The sequence below is a fragment of the Anticarsia gemmatalis genome, chromosome 25 (genome assembly GCF_050436995.1).
Source record: "Anticarsia gemmatalis isolate Benzon Research Colony breed Stoneville strain chromosome 25, ilAntGemm2 primary, whole genome shotgun sequence".
In the NCBI taxonomy this organism is placed as follows: domain Eukaryota; kingdom Metazoa; phylum Arthropoda; class Insecta; order Lepidoptera; family Erebidae; genus Anticarsia; species Anticarsia gemmatalis.
Genome location: NC_134769.1, coordinates 4,521,148 through 4,542,459, shown reverse-complemented (window position 1 = coordinate 4,542,459; position 21,312 = coordinate 4,521,148). Strand labels below are relative to the sequence as shown.

At 35.4% G+C, this 21,312-nt stretch overlaps 1 protein-coding gene across 1 annotated transcript; it reads left to right on the top strand.

Moving 5' to 3' along the window:
* Nucleotides 1-135: 135 nt before the first annotated feature.
* LOC142983938 (polyamine-transporting ATPase 13A3-like) lies at nt 136-21,271 on the top strand. The gene is made up of 19 exons (XM_076131155.1): nt 136-793; nt 3,741-3,908; nt 4,158-4,228; nt 4,375-4,484; nt 6,578-6,740; nt 7,629-7,833; nt 9,121-9,304; nt 9,959-10,094; nt 10,803-10,968; nt 11,914-12,114; nt 12,731-12,931; nt 13,279-13,404; nt 14,061-14,214; nt 14,715-14,836; nt 15,132-15,249; nt 15,655-15,788; nt 16,199-16,381; nt 16,893-17,019; nt 17,310-21,271. The coding sequence occupies exons 1-19, from the start codon at nt 683-685 to the stop codon at nt 18,287-18,289; spliced, it is 3,660 nt and encodes a 1,219-aa protein (XP_075987270.1). The 5' UTR covers nt 136-682; the 3' UTR covers nt 18,290-21,271.
* Nucleotides 21,272-21,312: the final 41 nt, after the last annotated feature.

Genomic DNA, 21,312 nt, shown 5'->3' with positions numbered 1-21,312 from the left:
GTGAATGACCGAATGGTTATTGGATAATCGATATTGTTTCTTTCTTTCTTATTTGTTTGTGTATCTTCTATCTCTTGTTATTGTTATTCAATGAACGTCAAATTACGAAATTACCACAAAAGAATGACAGTTTTCAAAGTGTTCCTACAGCTGTTCCTCGCTGTCTCGATTCTCGATATTATTATTTTTTTAAATTACTTTTTATATAGGCATAGGATTTAATTTTCCGCGTAACAGTGTAATACAAGTGTAAACAATCTGTTTTCTAAAACACTATGACAAACTAAGGATCTTAGCGTAATAAGTGTCGACCTTTTGTTACCTATCCTTGTTCTTATTTTTATAACGTAATGTAATACTTTACAACCTAATTTTGGTCATCTAAGCAGTTTTAAATACACCGAAATATTCGTGAAACGCGCTACTATGTAGTTTATCATTACATTCTAAAATTAATGCATTTAAGAGTGTGTCAAGACAAGTGTTTATGTTTAAACAAATATATTTTCTTCTATTTTATTTGAAACAGTGTTAATTTTATCGGTAAATATTAATTAGTTTTATATAAAAAATGTGCTTAAAAATGAGTTGTAATAACTTCGAGAGTCAAGGATGAATAAAAGTGTTCATTGCCTTGGTGCAAGTAGTGTAAAAAAAAAGTAAAGAAGTTTTTTTTAAAACAATGGATTCAGATGACGATATTCAGCCTCTTATTGATTATGAAGGAAGCAGCAGAGAGTTGTATTTGGAATTGAATGCACAACTAATCAGTACTGATCCTGAATTTGAACAGGTAATTTAAATAAATATTTAACAATATTTTAGTTTCAAAAAAATTAAAGTTAAAGTCCTTCAATATTTTTGTAATTATTATTTTGGTGGTAGGTATTTTGGAATAAATTGGGTAATTTGGAAGGAATATATTAAAATTATATTATATTATATCTTCCTGGTATATGTATTTAAACTAGGTATTTAATAGGTATATTTATGAAAAGTGTCAACCATTGTTTTTATGATTACATTTTATTTAAATCAATTTAATGATTCATAAAATTCTATGAACATTGAGCACCTATTAAATTAACAAGTTTATTATTTTTCCATTATTCTCTGATAATATAATTTGATAAGTAATGTTATATTCAGTTCTTGTAAATTAAACAACAATTTATACCATGAATGTGTGAATGAATTAATGTTATGTCTGAAATGAGTACATAGGTATGTTAGTACTTGTCAGGATAGAGATACAACTATCAATAAGCTCAACTTAGATCATGGCTTCAATCCCACATTACCTTAATATATATTTGTGTGATCCATAAATACCTAAAAGTTGCATAAAGTCTAGTTATTCTTTTCATTTGTTGTTTTTTTTATAAGTCCCAGCAGCACTAGAATTTAAAGGATTTAAAAAGTAAACTCTTTTAAACCAAGACAAACTGTTTGTTTACTTATACAAATGTTATGAATATGAAAGTACTGGTTGTCTGCTATACTTTCATAGCATTGTAACAATGCTTGCCAATGCCATGATGATTTTTTTTTAAATAGCATAAATTTGTAATTTTATTTTCTTGTATTATCTCTGCCTGTATGTGTGGGGAAAAGGAGTGTTTTTTTTAATGTATGTATGTACTTCGCAACCAAATTTCATGTGAGCAGAGGCATGTATTGTAATACCATAAAACTATTGAATACAAATGAGTTCAGTTAATATGCCAGATGTTGATAATATGTGAGTAAGCAAGTCTTATCTTTGTTTCCTGGTATATAATGAGTGGGATTGTCATAGGATTGGACCATGTACTGTGTACTATGTAGTTCTTGCTTTTTATAGTTTTCAAAATCTACACTCAATACTGATGTTGATGTTGTGTAATTTTGTTTTGGGGTCATGCATAATTATATGTTCTACTGATTATGTTTACAGTATTGTTTCTTAAAAGTAACAATAAAAGACCCAAAACTATGGTCTAATTTATAGCCTCCTTTTCATGTTAGTACCATTAGTAGAAGTAAGTAGGTAATTTGTGTATTAAAAATATTTTCCTATTTAGTGTTCATACATAAGTACATAATAGCATGCTTTTTTCCCTTAAGATAGGCTGATAAAAGAAAGCCACTTTTCCTTTAAAAACTTATTTTGAGTTCAATATTATAATCTATCTTAATGTAATTGTTTGCTGACTGTACCCTTTATCTTTATTCTGTAATGAACCGTGAATGAATTGATTAATTTATTTACCTAATTGTTTTAACAATTAATTAATTACTTGTCAATAAATGTAGTAATTTGTTGATAACAGCATTGTTGCACTGTTTATTATATACAAACACATTTTTACTGCGGGATATTATTGTTAATGAAAGTTATTATCTTAAATAACAACATTACTGCCATCTGTCTGACCCAAGTTGTATGAGACTGTAGGATAGTATAGTTACAGTAAAGGGGTAAAATTTTTGGATTTTTTTCATATTTTTAGAAAAATCCTGGTCTATTATTACCACAAATAATAAATGCATTGTGTATTTCTTTTTGTTGAACAAGTAGTCATGTTCCATTCCAGACCTATCATACTTTTTACAAATAGATTTTGTATTTATTGCATAACAACACAACAACAGTACAGTCAGTTACAAAAGTCTTTGCTTAAACACACTTTTCCATTTATAATATAAGAAATACTTAGATACATGGTATAATGTTGATGATACCTAATTGACTATAGCATGTCCAGTTCAACGAAAACGATGTTTTGACGATGTTCGCAGAAAGTCTAGATTTTTATAACACTGTTTTGCTTCTTATACTGGTAGTCATAACATATTTGTATAAATGTAGGTACATGATCGAGAAATCTTTACAAGTTCATTTTTTTGTATCTTTTTTATGTACCTCCAGACTAGTTTTGAGCTGGTTTCTTTACTCTTAACCTTTAATATTGTCCTCAACAGGAGTAGATATTATTATGTTTTTAGAACTAAAGAATTTGAATATCAAGTCTATACATAAAAAATGAAAAAAATGTATATTGAATGTGAAGTTATATAAGTAACTAGCTGACCCGCGCAACTTCGCTTGCGTCACCTAAGAGAATGGGTCAAAATTTTCCCCGTTTTTGTAACATTTTTCGTTGCTACTCCGCTCCTTATGACCGTAGCGTGATGTTATATAGCCTATAGCCTTCCTCGATAAATGGGCTATCTAACACTGAAATAATTTTTCAAATCGGACCAGTAGTTCCTGAGATTAGCGCGTTCAAACAAACAAACAAACAATCAAACAAACAAACAAACTCTTCAGCTTTATTATATTATAAGTAAATAAGTAAATAAGTAATAAGTAATATAAGTAAAAAGTAAATAAGTAATAAGTATAAGTATAGATAAATAATTTATTCAGAATTCATTTTTTTATTCTCGCATTTAGTATGTAGGATCTCTAGAACCTTCAATGATTAAGATTTATCAAACAAAGATAGTCTGAGTTTCTACTGTCCATCTACATCTTGTCTTATAAACAAATATCTGCGTCTAATTATTATAAAGAAGAAGATTTTCTGTAGTTGGAAGAAGTTTTTTAAGATTATCTAGTCCGAGAAGCACGGAAACCTTTTTGATTGCATTAACGTATAAGCATTACACTAGACAATTGGCTATAGGCTCCATTCTTTGTTAAATTTTCATCAAACGTTGGCAGCTAACTTGACACTATATTTCTTCGCCTACAGGTAGTATACGGCTACCACAAGAGTAGATGGCGGTCGATCCTAACGTACACATTCTCGACACTGCTCTGCGGGATCCCATTCCTGGTGTTCCACTGGTGTCCGACGTGGCTGCTGTACGCCACCAGCGTCAGGTGTTCCTTCCAGATAGCTGACTGTGTTCTAGTTGTAGTGAGTATCTACATTTTAACATTTTATGTTTTGATAATTTTTAGAACGGCTGCAACCTCGTAATTATATTGTCTATTCAAGTCTTCAGTCTATTATATAGTTCTTCAGCTTTACAGTCCTTTTCGTCGTTAAAATATATTCATTTCTCATAAAATTGGGTCTTGCGTGCTAAGTATGCAGTCGCAGGTGCAAGTCGTTAATATCATAATATGTTCCTTGTTAATTTCTAATATTATTTTTTATTTTCAGGAAACATACCAGAAGAAATGCAAAAGTTTCTACATTCACAAAATTCTACACAAAAATATAGCAGACGCAAGGTCAGTAATCCACGAAAAATAAATACTGTTTTACGAACTTAAGTATATAAAACTGTGTATAGGAAGTCTGGATGACATAATTATTATTTGATTGCTTAATATTTTATTCCAGTGAAGAGAATTAATAAACATTTTTTCTTTGGCAGTGGACTACTAAACCAGGGTTTCATTGACGAGGGTGACAATGAGAAGGAGCCCATAGAATGTGCGGACACGATACACACACCCATACATTTGGACGACGGCTCTACACTCAGTAAGTAATAATGATTCATTTATTTACATCTTTTAATAAATCGATCATCATAGGCTATTGTGACTGTGAATTTATAAACAACTAGCTTTTACCCGCGAATTCGTCTGCCATCTGAATTTTCCTATAGGAATGCGTGATTTTCCCGGGGTAAAAAGTAACCAATGACCTTTCTCGGGTATCAAAATATCTCCATACCAAATTTCGTGTAAATTGCTTCAGTAGTAGAGTACAGACAGACAAACAGAGCTACTCTCGCATTTATAATATTAAGTATGATTTGGGCACCTTATCGTTGCATATTTGATGAATGAACGCGACCTTAACTACGTGTATTTTAACTTAAAATTGCTTGACGTTTCAGCCCATTTAAAAATGGCCGTTTTTGCGAGCTGACATTCTTGTATTTGTAAATAGGTCAGTAGTTATCTATTACGATAGGGGCTATCCTTATCGCAATAGTAACACTATACCTATAGTTGTCTCATGCAATTAAATAAGCCTTGTGGTGGCGAGAATGGTTTGTCAACGCACACCTCACAATTTACTTAGTAGAATACGACGAGGATAATTCGACTATCTATTCACAATGAATATTAATTTACAATAATGATGTAAATTCAAATGCAAAACCTCATATTACTCATGATGCAATATATAAAACATGTCTTAGACTTGACTACATTATTTATTTTACAAAAACAAATGTCCGTTTATGGTATAATGTTTTTAATACAAAATATGCTGAGGTTTTGTGATTAAATAGGGGTTTTCCCGGGCTTATGATAACGGGGCTTCACAAGCCATGTTGCTCCGGATATGCCTCATTGTTTTTCCATCTATATTTGTTTACACCTATTCGGTTGCGGTTTTTGGGTATATACCATTACTTATTCGGTGAGAAAACAAACTTTTGCACAGTCCTTCTATGGATCGATAGCCGTTTTTATGTATTAATGTATAATTATGTTATTATAAGTAAATGGAAACACCGGGAGGGGACACCCTTGAAAGACATACACAGGTCATATCGGTGATGTTTTGCCAAAAGGTCAAGTGTGTAACGGCCGCGCCGCACAGACAAGATGTATGGATGTGATTGAGGCAAGGGCAGTTTGTAAGGATCGTACTAAGTGGCGTTCTCTGGTCTGTGCCTAATGTTATGGGAAACAGGCGTTATTTTTATACATGTCTGTACATTTAATAAGACATTTCTGTACTTGAAATGTAATTGGTCCTGTATGTTGTTAGTTAAAGTCGTTCATACTTTAATTAAGGGCTTGTTATAGGTGCTCAAGATACAGGCCAAGAGCCTTGCCTAATTTAGGACCTGCTGTAATAACCATGTAACATTTCATTCGTTGATAAAAAAAATCTGGCTCTTTTTCTATCGTTGTGACACCAGCCTTTATGCCATTCAATAGATGCAAAGGGGCTTGAAGAACTAGTAATTTGTTTTCTCCTACATTGAATGCAATTTAGTAAGAGCTAATGGTTTAACGATGCCGGCATATTGTTGATGCGTTATTGAATGATTGTGGTGACGCATGTATGCACTTTGAGTTTGAATTGATTTGATTTGAACTAAGACCTTATTGTGGAGGTGTTAAGGTAGGTTTCCGTGTAAAGTGGTGCTAACTGCATAATAAACAGGTCTCTCTATTGAAGTAAACGCGGAAATGTCGCACCTTCTTGTTGACATTCGTGGGTAGTAGTTAGGATTTTGCTTGGAATTTGCGTTATTTCTAACCTAAATATAAGATAAATCTTAAATATAAGATACTTGCCATGTTATATAAATGTTGCTTGAAGCCGTAGCCCAAAAAGCGACAAATCAAATACATGAATCGTAAGCGAGGAGAGTGGGTGACGGGGGCACAATAACGACATCGTATTTTCGTTCCGTCACCCGCAACCGTAGCATATGTCGTTTATACATAGTGGTGAAGCAAAATACTGAATTCAATTTTGCAAGCTTAATATTCCTTAGACAGCTCTTACAGCAAAGTCCCATTCTTGACCAACGAAGAACGAACCCTATCCGAATATTTATCTGTTATTCTTGGATTATGTGTTTGCCTTTCATCTTTTTGTAGATGTGCAAAGCTACCGCTACTTCCGTCACAAGAAGCAGTCTTTAATCTGGGACGGTACTCGAGCACAGTGGTGTCGCCTGGCGGGCGTGGAGAGTGGTGCTACGTGCGCGCAGTTGCATGCCGCCGGCGCCACCCCGCCGTCCAGCGAGCGACGGGTTAGAATGTGAGTTGAACCACTAGTACTTACTTGAACTTTAGTTAAATCTATCCTAACAAATATTTTTTCCAGATAATCTATACTAATATTATAAAGCTAAGGAGTTTGTTTGTTTGTTTGAACGCGCTAATCTCAGGAACTACTGGTCCGATTCAAAAAATTATTTCAGTGTTAGATATCCCATTTATCGAGAAAGGCCATAGGCTATATATCATTACGCTACGACCAAAAGGAGCAGAGTACCAGTAAAAAATGTTACAAAAACGGGGAAAATTTTGACCCATTCTCTCTTATGTGACGCAAGCGAAGTTGCGCGGGTCAGCTATTACTGTATATTTGTGTTTGCAGTAAAGTTTGTGACCAAGGCAAAGTTGGCTTTCCTCAATTTCTATTTTTATTGCGAGTTATGAAATCTCGAATATTGCACATTTGCTAAGATCTAATTAGCTATGCTAGGTGTTAACGCAGATTGGAAAATTAATTTAGATTAAACTTTGCAATAGTTTGTCTTGTATTACCTACGAGTTTTATGGCTTTGTGTCATTAACGATTGTAATACGAAAATGTTGTAACTGAGTAACGCTGGTTTTCTTTCTCACTTGAAGTAAAGCCTATTTAAAATTATCGATTTATATAAAATTTATTTTAAGTTGAGTGCCTACCCTAGTCAACTATTCTCGAGCCAAGTTAGGGGACAGGTTGACAGATACTCAACTTCACTAAAGCGAGCTTTTAGGGAGAGTAACGTGGCCATACCGTACCGTTTACGGGCTATGTCAGTCTCCGATAGGAGCAAGAATGGCTCGCTTCAAAGTAGCTATTCAAGTAGTTTCATCAAGAAAAGACCTTTATTACCTTAGTAATGGCCCCATAATCACACTGCCTTCCCCCTAGGTTAAACATCTACGGTTTAAACGAGATCAACGTGCCCGTACAGTCCATCATGACTCTCATCCTGCTGGAAGTGTTCAACCCGTTCTACGTGTTCCAACTGTTCACGATAGCCGTATGGCTCGCCGAGCCGTATTACTACTACTGCATAGCTGTGGTGCTCATGTCTACGTTTGGTGTTGCTACTTCTGTTATACAGACTAAGAAGGTGAGCTTATTATAATTCTACGTGTTCCAACTGTTCACGATCGCCGTGTGGCTCGCCGAGCCGTATTACTACTACTGCATAGCTGTGGTGCTCATGTCTACGTTTGGTGTTGCTACTTCTGTTATACAGACTAAGAAGGTGAGCTTATTATAATTCTATGTGTTCCAACTGTTCACGATCGCCGTGTGGCTCGCCGAGCCGTATTACTACTACTGCATAGCTGTGGTGCTCATGTCTACGTTTGGTGTTGCTACTTCTGTTATACAGACTAAGAAGGTGAGCTTATTATAATTCTATGTGTTCCAACTGTTCACGATCGCCGTGTGGCTTGCCGAGCCGTATTACTACTACTGCATAGCTGTGGTGCTCATGTCTACGTTTGGTGTTGCTACTTCTGTTATACAGACTAAGAAGGTGAGCTTATTATAATTCTACGTGTTCCAACTGTTCACGATCGCCGTGTGGCTTGCCGAGCCGTATTACTACTACTGCATAGCTGTGGTGCTCATGTCTACGTTTGGTGTTGCTACTTCTGTTATACAGACTAAGAAGGTGAGCTTATTATAATTCTATGTGTTCCAACTGTTCACGATCGCCGTGTGGCTTGCCGAGCCGTATTACTACTACTGCATAGCTGTGGTGCTCATGTCTACGTTTGGTGTTGCTACTTCTGTTATACAGACTAAGAAGGTGAGCTTATTATAATTCTACGTGTTCCAACTGTTCACGATCGCCGTGTGGCTTGCCGAGCCGTATTACTACTACTGCATAGCTGTGGTGCTCATGTCTACGTTTGGTGTTGCTACTTCTGTTATACAGACTAAGAAGGTGAGCTTATTATAATTCTACGTGTTCCAACTGTTCACGATCGCCGTGTGGCTTGCCGAGCCGTATTACTACTACTGCATAGCTGTGGTGCTCATGTCTACGTTTGGTGTTGCTACTTCTGTTATACAGACTAAGAAGGTTAGTTGGTTTCTTTATCTTGAGGCTCATTTCTGTGATGAAAAGTTAAGATTTTAATGAGTTTTTGTCTTGGCTTAAGCTTATGCGGTCATTTCATAGATGGGTGACCGCATAGTGGTATCTGAACTGGGCGGCTCTGTGCTTCGGAGGGCACGTAAAAAGTCGGTCCAGGTTGTTGTCAATTAAGAAAACAGTCGTTAAGCTACGTCAAAGGCCTTTCTGGCGGCTTGAACAACTTTGACACTAGGCTGATCACTAACCATACGATTGGTTGTAGTTAGTAGTAGTATTGTTACTATAACAACCATGTTATTTTCCTAGAATCAGACGAGTCTCCGCGCGACGGTAGAGGCGCACGACACAGTGGAGCTGTGGGACGGGCGGCGCGTGGACAGCCGCTGCGTGGCGCCGGGCGACGTCGTGGTCCTGCCGGGCCGCTGCACGCTGCACTTCGACGCCGCGCTGCTCAGCGGACAGGCCGTGCTCAATGAGAGCATGCTTACTGGTAAGTCAACCGATTCTTTTAAATGATTAATAGTCCATTAAAATGTTATCTTTTTAGGCTTTAGCTTGCACTTTTTAAGTCCTTGCCCAAACCCTTCTCCCAAGATGGCAGCCGAGGATCAAAGGTGGCGACCCCAGATATTTGAGCTTAAGCAATAAGCAACCACTGACCACAACCACAACCACACATTAAAAAAATTAAGTTGTGTCCCCTGAAAAACACAATCTTAAATATAATTTTCCAGTGAACTTAGACTAAGGATTTCCCTACTTTGAAAGTGTTTAAGTCGTCCATTAGGCTACATACTCTTATTGATTGATGTCTTAATTTAAATGAGGTTAAAGTATCTACAACCAGGATTTTTCGAAGCTACCATCTCCCTTTTTATATATGGTTTGTGACCTCATCGAGTATGGAGTACTGCAGAAACCTTCTATTGCATTAAACATGAGATATATTGGAGAGCATTCTATTTCTAAAGTGATAAGTGGGCGTAAAGCAATTATTACAGCCTTTGCAACAAAACACCGAACTCAAAATCTATATAAAATTACCAATTTATAGAAACAAATTGTTATTAATAGTCTCCCACAAGGCTCTATTTTCGGACCTCTTCTCAGTTTCATTATTATATTCATTTCTGTTAATTTTTAGGTGAATCGGTGCCAGTTACGAAGACAGCATTGCTTCGAGTAGACCGTCAGTTCTCCCTCAAAGAACATGCATCTAGCATTCTCTTCTGTGGTACCAGAGTTATTCAAACCAGATATTATAACAATGAACCAGTCAGGTTAGTAAATATTTTTCTTTTAGTATTAAGAGTACTGTTATGAATGTTATCGTAATTTTACAGTTATGAAAAACCCTATCTAATTGTGTTTATAAGCAGAATTATACCGTAATAAAATCCGTGAACAAAGCGAAATTCAATGTCAAGTATGAAAGCAGTATTTGGTCACACATAAGATGTGTTAAATTTTCTTCTATTAAATAATCGAAAAAGGCTCAACTAGTCCAATCATTTGAAATTCAAGTCACGAAAAAATCTAATTGTAATATTCTCCGAAAGCGTAATGCCTCTGAAATGCTGAAAAGCCTGTATACATTACCAAGCATTGCATCATAATTTTTTTGACCCATTATTATCCCACTGCTAGGCAAAGGTCTCCCGAAATAATGAGGGGTTAGGTTAGGTTTATACGGTTTTGACGCCATCAAGCTAACCAAGTGCGATTTTGCATGCCTTCAAAAAATGTGGTAAACAACTTTTAGACAAGCATCTCATCACGATATTTTCTATCGTAGAGCGAATGATAATTATTTATAATACACACATACGAAATTCTAAACGTCATTCCTGTTTTGTCTTAGATTCGAACCATCGACTGCTCGAATGGGAGGTGCAATCTTAAACCACTTTTCTATCACTGGTGTCATTACCAATATAATAAAATATCATTACCAAAGACAACTTACAGTTATTTTTTCTTTACTGCAGGGCGCTAGTACTCCGCACAGGGTACAACACTAGCAAGGGCCAGCTAGTGAGGAGCATCCTGTACCCGGTGCCCGCCGACTTCAAGTTCGACCGCGACTCCTACAAGTGGATCATCATATTAGCTTTTATAGCTATGCTTGGACTTGCCTATACTGTTGCACTTAAGGTATTTTTGCTTTACTTAGAAGATGTATTGATTAGAACATTTTTGAGAATATTTTGTAAATTTGGCATATATTTTCTTTGATTGCCTAAAGAAATGGAATTTGCTGGTTATTCATTAAGTGACAATTTAAAAATTTCATGATATCACGCCCAGGTCTTATTAGCTTTTCTTTTTATGCTGATATATTTACATATTCCTAAGTTTATTTAAAGTTAATCCATTTTAAAGTAATAAAATATTCACCATTTTAAAAAATAATTCATAAAAACAAAAATAATGCATAAGCTAAATAAAATGACTACAAATTTCTCATCTCAAACTTAAATGTCCTTTGAAACAGAATTAGTTTTCCCAACGCACCAGACTACCATACCATACCTATTGTCTCATACAATACATAAATTATTGTATATGTTACTGTAAAAGCCCGAACTGTGGTAAATCCTAAGATTTTCCGGTAAAACCTAAGATTTACCAACTCTCAATGGTAAAAGTCCGAACAAGCCAGAGTTTAAAAACTATGTTACGATATATAAAAAAATCCTCCTTCATAACTATGTTTATAACTATTTCACGGTATAATTATATACTGTGACATAGTTATAAAGAAGGAATTTTGGGCATAGCGACATGGGTAGGTTAGGTCAGAAGGCTAAGGTGGGAGCGAGCGAAGCGAAGCTCCCACCTTAGCCTTCGTGGTTATTTTTTTTTAACCACCCAGAAGGAGGAGCCCCGCGAAGCGGGGCTCCGGCGACATCTCGATATCATCAAGTGAATATAGGTAAAAGTTCGAAATAAAAGTATTGTTCGGACTTTTACCATTGCGAGTTGGTAAATCTTAGGTTATACCGGAAAATCTTAGGAGTTACCACCGTTCGGGCTTTTACAGTAACATATACATTACCACTACCACAAAAACTTCTACACCAGTATATTCCCCTCCAGGCGTACCGCGCGCTCTCTCCAGGCGACATCGCGATCAAAGCCCTAGACATCATCACCATCGTGATCCCGCCAGCGCTCCCGGCCGCCATGACGGTGGGCCGGTTGTACGCCGTGTCACGACTCAAGAAGGCAAGGATAGCGTGCCTCAACACCAGAGCTGTGAACGTCAGTGGCTCTATTGACTGCGTGTGTTTTGATAAGGTAAGTTTTATAAACTACTTTATACAGTTATTTTACAAAAAAAAACCTTTATACCTTTTACACATAAACCTTCGTCTTGAATCCGTAGTTTTAAAGATCTAAGCATACAAACATAAGGACAGACGCGGGAAACGCTTTATACTATGTAGTGATACTGTCCTGATCGCATGATATTTTAGAAAAAAGTGGCATACATTTGCCCCTGGGCCATTTGATTTTAATGCAAAATCTCAATAAATGGGTTAGGCTGTGTAAACGTATTAGATGGACGTATAGACTTTCTCGTTTACAATATAATTAGCATTTTATTTAGCTAGGCTGAATTTATTATATTATTGTTGGGAAAAGGTCTCTTTCTTAAATATTAATATTGATTTACTTATATTTGGTTATTTTAATTCCGATAAAAATCCAGGAACAAAGTAAGATACTTTCAAATGACTATTGAAGTAATTACAATTACTTAAAATACTAAGGTTTGTTCACCATTTTGAAGTCTTAAGTCTTCAAAGAGACGTAAAAAATTACATCGGTTACACTTCCTACCATTAGTTACGTGCATTTAAGTATACGTTAGTATCATGCATACATTTCTAAAAGTATATTTCTCTTCCAGACGGGTACTTTAACAGAAGACGGCTTAGACATGTGGGGCGTAGTGCCAGTGTCAAGTGCGACCAACCCTCCCCGGCTGGGGACTCCTCAGCGGGACCCCAGTAAACTGAACGAGTTACACCCACTCAAGCTAGCCATGGCGACCTGCCATAGCTTGACTTTGTTAGACGCTGAGCTGGCTGGAGACCCGCTAGACCTTAAGGTAAAGAAGATAAAGGCTGTGTTCTGAAATATTGTTGTTTGTTGGTAATCATAAATATTGAAAATGATCCAATGATAATGAAATTTAAAACTAGATATACTGTCTTAGTTAGTTATGTTTTCGGGTTAGTAACTTGCCAATGAACTAACTAGAGATAAAGACATTTATATGAGTTTTTGAATCGAACTCTAAAATCAGAAGTATAGGAATTTAAGCTGTTCCGTAGATCTGAGGCACAAAAGCCAGCAATTTTTTTTATACAATTTGTTATACACTTATTGTTAGTGATTTGTGGACTGGAAAATGCTTCGTTATTTATTAATTTTGCACTGATGTTTGTTCTCTAGATGTTCGAATCAACCGGCTGGGTGCTTGAAGAGCCAGATGTACCTGAATCAACTAACTATGAGATCTTAACACCTACTATTGTCAAACCAAAGAAGACTACTAACATTGACGTCGACGATATACATGTAAGTACATAATACTATTTTATGTGTTATTTTTAAAAGAGCACATGTCTTATTAGGTTGTTCGTAAAGTCATTTTGTATGTTAAATTTATGAAATTTAACAATTTCTGATCGAAAGGCCTGGATTTTCGTCTCAGCTCGAAACTGTCTTTCATTTTCATAAAAAACCAAATGATTTTCCGAAAAAAACGAATAGTAATGTGAGAAGTTTTGTTATTGAAATCGTATGCTTTAATATAATCTAATATTTAAATATTTTATTAATCAAATACTAGTGTTTTATAGCCGCAGATAAGGACTAATCCGTTGGATAGATAAAGTGACAGATAGTGCATATTCTACAGATAATCTAACTATTATTGTGATTATGAATATGATCATAAATTTCATGTAAGTTTTGATAATTAATGTTACAGTTACAAAGCAATTTTAATTCGTAAATTATTCGGTTTACTAGCATAATGACTCTTTGTATGATTTATACCAAACACTTTTAAATGTTTACCGATATTTATGCACAGCCTATAAAATTGACTGTTTTAAATCACCAATTAATTCGATTTATTGTCAATAATACGTTATAAATCACTGATTTTATGACTAGTTTTGCCTAACAGTGATTCATAACACCTTAACCATGTGTGGTGTTGTCCCCAGCTGCCGCTGGAAGTAGGCATAGTCCAGCAGCACCAGTTCGTGTCGTCGCTGCAGCGCGCCTCCGTGGTGGCGCGCGTGCTGGGCGAGGACGTGCTGCGCGTGTACTGCAAGGGAGCGCCCGAGATGTTGCGGACACTCTGCGTGCCTGACACTGGTACACTACTAAATTATCTTTACTACATAATTATCTGAGAGCACGGCAGTGGCCCCACAAGTCGAGGAAAAAAAAGCGGCACGTCCGTACCATCCCTTTCTCGAAGCAATTCAGGCTATTTTCGACCCCCCTATAATTTCGTTGTGGCTAAAACAAGAAGCCTGATTTATTACTTTCTGCTAAATAAAAGTACTGAAAATGTTGCTATGATTTACTAGAACTTTTTTGTAATACTTGTTTTTTTAAGTTGTCAAATATTTTCTCTGCATAGTACATTTTTTAATAATGTATCACCTAATTAGCCCTAAACTAAACCACATTTTTATTTTTCCTTTAATTTTTATTTCAAAAACATTCAATATTTCATTGTAATACGAAGAAACTTAACTCAATATTAAGAGTTTAAACTTAACTCAATATTTATAATCAATATAGACGTTCAATATCTCTAAAATGTTTCCCTTATAAAATGCTAATAATTTATTTTATTTTTTCAACAGTACCTCATAACTTGTATGAAGTATTGAACTCGTACGCGGAGAAAGGTTACCGGGTGATCGCATGCGCTACAAGAGTGCTCGAAGTTACTACTAAACAACTGCAGAAAATGAACAGGGAAGAGGTATGTTATAATAAAATATACTCTAATTCCTTTAAACTTGGCGTTGTATGTTTATCTGTAAATGAAAGAATAGATGGCTATTACAAGAGTGAATGACTGAGCAAAAAAAACATTAAAATTATTAAAGTTGTTCTTGAACGGGTACTTTCATTACTATTTTAATCTGCGCTTTATCGAAAAGTGGATCAAAACATTACCTCTCTTAAAAGAATGCCCGTTACAATAATAGCTATGTATTATTTATATAATTTTACGATTTAGTTGTAGAGATATACATAAAGTGTTATGTTTACAGGTGGAGCGTGATTTGGAGTTCTTGGGTCTGGTGATAATGGAGAACCGTCTGAAGGGAGCTACGACCGGCATCATTAGAGAACTGAAGGAAGCTAATATACACGTCGTTATGATCACCGGTAACAATGATACTTTACAACAAACTCTTCTTTTGGGTAGAAATTATAAGAGATTTTGTAGAGTGATTGATCATTCTTTATATGAAATCATTTCTAAATTTCAACGTCATAAAATTATTTAAGCAAATACATCTTACCCTCGGTGTCTGAGGTACATTTAGCGGTGGTTTATCTACTCAATAACGTAAAAACTCATGTAAAAAAACGCAATTGAATAGATAAACTACCGCTAAATGTACCTCAGAAACCGGGCATTAGTCGTACTAGAATTTGTTTCTTTTTTTTAGAGATTCTAGTCAATTACCGAATTAATACGCTGTTTAATAGGTATTTTTGTATTATTATATTCTTTTACAGTTTATGGGTTCTTAGTCTACCAATTAATTTTATTTATTTGTTACGTAGGTGACAATATCCTAACGGCGGTGAGCGTGGCGAAGGAGTGCGGGATCCTGCGCAGTGACGAGCGCGTGGTGTTGTTGCACGCTGACGTTGAGGATAAAACGCCCCTCGTGTACTGCGAGAGCACGCTGCATGGGGTATGTAGCCATATAGTTATTGAATTATCACTGTAACATTATAAAAAACTGATGCAAGATTCTGGGTGCTGATAATTTGCTTACAAATCGTGTCCATGGGCACGTGTGTTTATTTCAGTTTGTAACTATACACAAATGCCCTTGAAGTAATAAACATTGCTTTTGAACACCGTTCAAAATGTTAAAATGTTTTGTTTGTTCAGCATGCAGAATTGTCCGAATTGAGTTGTAAAATCCCTACATAATCATTTATTGCATACCTATCCGAATCAATAACAATATTTTGATTTATTTTTTACAACAAAATTACCAACAAATTATGACATGGCAAATTAACATAATTTTAAAATATCATAAGGGTTTTGTTGGTGTTTTAAGAAGGATTACTAACACTATATGTACCCCCCCAGGCCACAGTAGGTCGTCGTCGTCCCCTAGAACGTGAGTGGCGCAGCATGGACAGCGGGCGCGGGTCCTGGCGCTCAGCATCCGCGTCTGCATCCGCTGAGGGATCACATACTAACTCCTTCGATGTGGAGGCCACTAGCTCAGAACCGAGATACAAGATTGTTATGACTGGTGATACTTGGAAGGTAAAGATAATATGAAGCTATTTTTGTTACTAAAATTTTAATCTGGTAGCCATTTTTTCCCATTTGGAATTTGATTGACTGCGATTTTAATTTGGTTGTTCTTAGATTTTTTTGTCCGACTTGGTTAGGTAATAAAATATTTTCTTTTTACATTATGTTTTGAACATAATTCATAGTTATTAAAGTAGACTAATATCGGCATACAATTTCGTCCAGTGAGAGGATTTTTAGAGTCAAATAGTACCCTATTATTAATAATCCAATTTATAACCTACATGTGTGCCAAACTAGATCAAATCCATTTAGTAGTTTCTGCTTGAAGAAGTAACATACAACATCTATCTATCTCTATATATGCAGCCCATTTTTACCCACTGTTAAGTATAGGCCTCTCCTTCAGTACGTATTTTCTTACGATTCTGCGTTTGTCTCATCCCTCGATCACAAACATACATACATCTTTCTCATTTACTATAGGAATAGTATTACAATATCTATGTGTTATGCCCAGGTACTTCGCGACCACTATCCCAACGTGCTATCTCGCGTGGTGGCTAAAGGCGCGGTGTTCGCTCGCATGACCTCCGACCAGAAACAACAACTTATCATTGAGTATCAAGCACTTGGATATTATGTCGGTACGTATATATTTCATACTTTATTTAAAAACAAGGTTTTAGTATCACCGACAGTTTATATATAGTTTTAAGAGTGACCCACCTCAGTTCATATTTGCTTACGTGAATGGAATATTTTACCTAAGCATGTCACATATCAAAGGCCCAGGTCAAAATATAAACTAGTATGCAATTACTTGGGCTTATATACGCTCGAAGCCAATTTTTTTAAAGTTAAATAATGCCACGAAACGTTATCCGTAGACTATATGGAAATGTTATTGACTTATACTATGTGTTTTTTTGTGCAGGTATGTGCGGTGACGGTGCTAACGACTGTGGCGCCCTCCGAGCAGCTCACACGGGGATCTCTCTGTCCGAACTGGAGAGTAGTGTGGCAGCACCCTTCACCTCCGCCAACCCTGACATCGTCTGCGTCGCCAGGGTCCTCCGGGAGGGACGAGCTGCCCTCTCAACCTCCTTCGGAGTCTTCAAATTCATGGTCGCTTATTCCCTCACAGAATTCTTTTCCGTAGCCTTTCTATACTACTTCGACTCAAACTTAACGGATTTCCAGTTTCTCTTCATAGATGTCGCTTTGATCGTCAATTTTGCGTTCTTCTTTGGAATGACGGAAGCGTACACCGGCAAGCTATGCAAGAATCCACCGCTTACGTCTCTACTAGGTATTATACCACTGTTTTCAATGCTAGGACAAATGATTTTGATCGGTGTTGGACAGTATTTGAGCTACTACGCGCTAACTTTATTCCCCTGGTATGTCCGACACACTTATGAAGGAGATGAAGCTAACGAATGTTGGGAAAACTACGCCATATTTGCCGTATCTATGTTCCAATACATAATTCTAGCTATTGCATTCTCTCACGGGTCGCCTTATAGAAAATCTGTGGTGACAAACAAACAGTTAATGATAAGTATACTGATAATGACCGCTATTTGTATCTACATAGCTGTGACACCGGCTGAATGGATCGCTTCGTTCTTACAATTAAGAATGCCTAAGGATTCCTTACTATCTTATATCGTACTAGCTCTTGCATCGTTCAATCTTTTACTAGCATTATTCTTCGAACGAGTCATTATAGAATACTTAATGGAATACAAAAGATTTATACCGAACTGTTTGAAGGAGAAACAAATAAGAAAAACTCCTCATTTGTCGATTAAAAGGCAGTTGACAGACATGGATTATTTGGATTGTGATAGTGTGATCAAATATGACAGAGAGACAAATGATTCGGCGATCGATTCGTCCGGTGCGAGGTGAGATTATACCGTTATTTGTGTGTTGTTTTATATACGTAGGACTCGAATGAGAGATCGTTAAAATTAAGCAGTCGGGGCAAAAGTGATTTAACCCTCAATGCAAGTAAAAATAGTCTAAGTTGGTTCGAATTTTCTTGATCAAATCATTTATTAATTCAGGTCAAATATTGACGCTTATGATAATATTTGCAATTACTGAATTTACCACTAGCTCGGGAAGGGGGGGAAAGAAAAGTAATAACTTTTATTTCTTTCAACGCCATCTATCGACAATTATTAAAAACTATAGATACACCTTTTTAAATTTAGGCATGTTTCTAATGATTTGAAGTGAATAAATCAGCATAATATATGAAAAATTGAGGGTGAGATTGCTATTGCGCTGAAAGTATCAAATATAGTGAGATTTAGTTAGTAGTATAAAAATGTTTAAAGCAATTTGTGCACATTTCATGGCGTTTGTCTTTGTGTATTTGTTATACAATTTCAGCCTCACTTGGACATTATAAACAAAGTCTTGTGGCCAGTGTCAACAGAAATAACTAAGTGTTGCCACTATATAAAAACCTGCTATTTTGTTCATTTGTGTGGTAATATTTTTCGGAATTGCAACATTTTGTTTGTTTTACAGTTTCGAAAAATAATGTTGATTTTTATTTGCTAAATTAAAATGTATTTAATGTAATGTTACAGATGTATTTATATTTATAGATATTTTGTTATATGTTCAATTTATGTTATAAGTATAATATAATGACTACACATTCTTATTTGACTGGTAACTATCACATTCTGTGAAGTCTATGAATTTACTTAGCATTTATTTTACTATTCTTTTCTTTCTTATTTTTTACACACTTTTTACAATACGTCTGATATTATTGAAAAAAAGATATTAAATTATATATGATCAATGAATGAAAATAGCAATATACAATAAGTTTAAAATATATTTTTGATAATGTACCGATTTGAAGGCCACTATCACACTGGCGTTTTATGAGCGTTAGCGACTCTATAACGTCTGCAGAGCGTGTGAGTTGCGTGGCAAGCGTTAACATCGCGCTTGATACTATTAGAGGCACGCAAATAGCTTAGGATAGTGTGATCGTACATGTTGCCAACAAACGCGACTGTAACGTTGCGTTAACGTGACGTTCTCGCTGCGTAAACGTTAAAGAAACGCCAACGCTCGTATAAAGTCATCGAGATAGAGGTCTAACATAGATTTATTCAACGGATCTGCTTTCATATTGAGACGGATTAAGGCCTCAAAAGGTCAAGTACAAAGGTCAAAAGGTCAATTTCAAGGTCAAATTGTCGCAAATGTTTGGTGCTGTTGACTTTTTCTTCTCAAATGCATTTTTGCAACATGTTTACAGTATTTTCCTTTACTTTACGTAGACATGTAGTTTCAGTGCAAATGTTTATTAATAGCACTTTGTAGAAATAAGATGTGCATAAATTAGGAACCGCATAACTATTTTAACTAGTTTAGTCTCCTAAGCTTATCTTTGTATGTGCGTGGCACATTATTTTTTAATGGTTTTACTATACTTTTGATAGAACTAAATGCGCCTGAGCATACAATAAAATCAATTTTTATTGATGATTAAAAAAAATTAACAAATATCCCATACTGGCCCCAAAATAAATGATTGCTAAGTTAATTTTATATGTGCTTAGGCGTATCATAGTTCTATCTTTTCAACCCTTTAGGGTTATTTTATACTTTTTAACAAATTTTCTACTTTTTATAAGACTAATTCAAACGCACGTTTATTCGGTTCTTATGAACTTGCCTTATGAATTTATTTCTAACATATTTTACGTAGATATAAGCACATTGTGATAACATAGTATGTGCCTTACTAATTTAAGTGTACACATTCCGCTAATGGTGCTGTAAGTACCAAAAAACTAGATAATTATGTATGAGGAATGTTGAAGAAAGATATCGTTGGTATTAGAGGCTTGTAAATTAGGTTTTATGAAACTGTTGTAATAGTACGGTTTGAAAAGTTGTTTCAAAATTTTTTGGTTGACATTGTAAAGCGAAAATATCTGGAATAGGTAATGGTTTTTAAATTTCACACATTTTGGCGTTGATGAATTCGTATAAAATCGTTAATTTTGTCCACGTACACGTCAAGTACGTGTACGAGCATGTACGCAAATGCTTTGTTAACTATGACGCACATAAGTTACTATAATTGGCCCGTAATAAACCTTGCCCTCTAAAATTTTACATATTTGAAAATAAAACCCAGATATTTTCGTTGAATATTTAACGCTATGTGTGAAAACTAACCAAGTCTCGCAGGAAGGCCTAAGATTATAGAAATGTGAGTGAGTATAATAGTTACCCGTTATGTGTCATAAAATAATGATGTTTAGTGTTTTATGTAGTTGAAATTTTAACTTGAAGTTATAGCACAAATAAATGTTTGTTAATTTGAAACTTAGGTTATCGATAAATCTTGGCCGACATAAAGGCACGATGGAAGCCGCGAATAATTTGGTACTGTTCCTGATTTTAAATCGATATTTGTTAATACAAAGTCAACTATAGCGCGATTCTTCGTAGTCGTTACAAACGAGTATCGAGAATTTTACATTTAAAATGTACTGAATAATTAGTTCCTACGGCACCCGCTAGCGGCGCTGATTCGATTTACATATTTAATGTCTCGATGGCTAGCGCTGCTATTTATAGTACTTTTAATGCAGCTTCTATGTTGTGATAGAATTGTACAAATTATCAGAAAGCTAAGATATATCGATAAGCTAAGTTTGGAAAGGCCGCTAATTGTTGTGTTTTGTCTGAATTGATCAAATTATGACGGCTATTGTTGAATAATGTTGAAATGCGCCGGCGAGTTAAGTATTTATGTCAGTATGTAACTAGTTCAATTATGAAATGATCATTATATTTATGTACTGATTATCTACGTGAGAACGTTGAATAAATAATTTTCATTTATTCTGTGGTTTTCTATATATCAAATATTTTCCACCCATCCT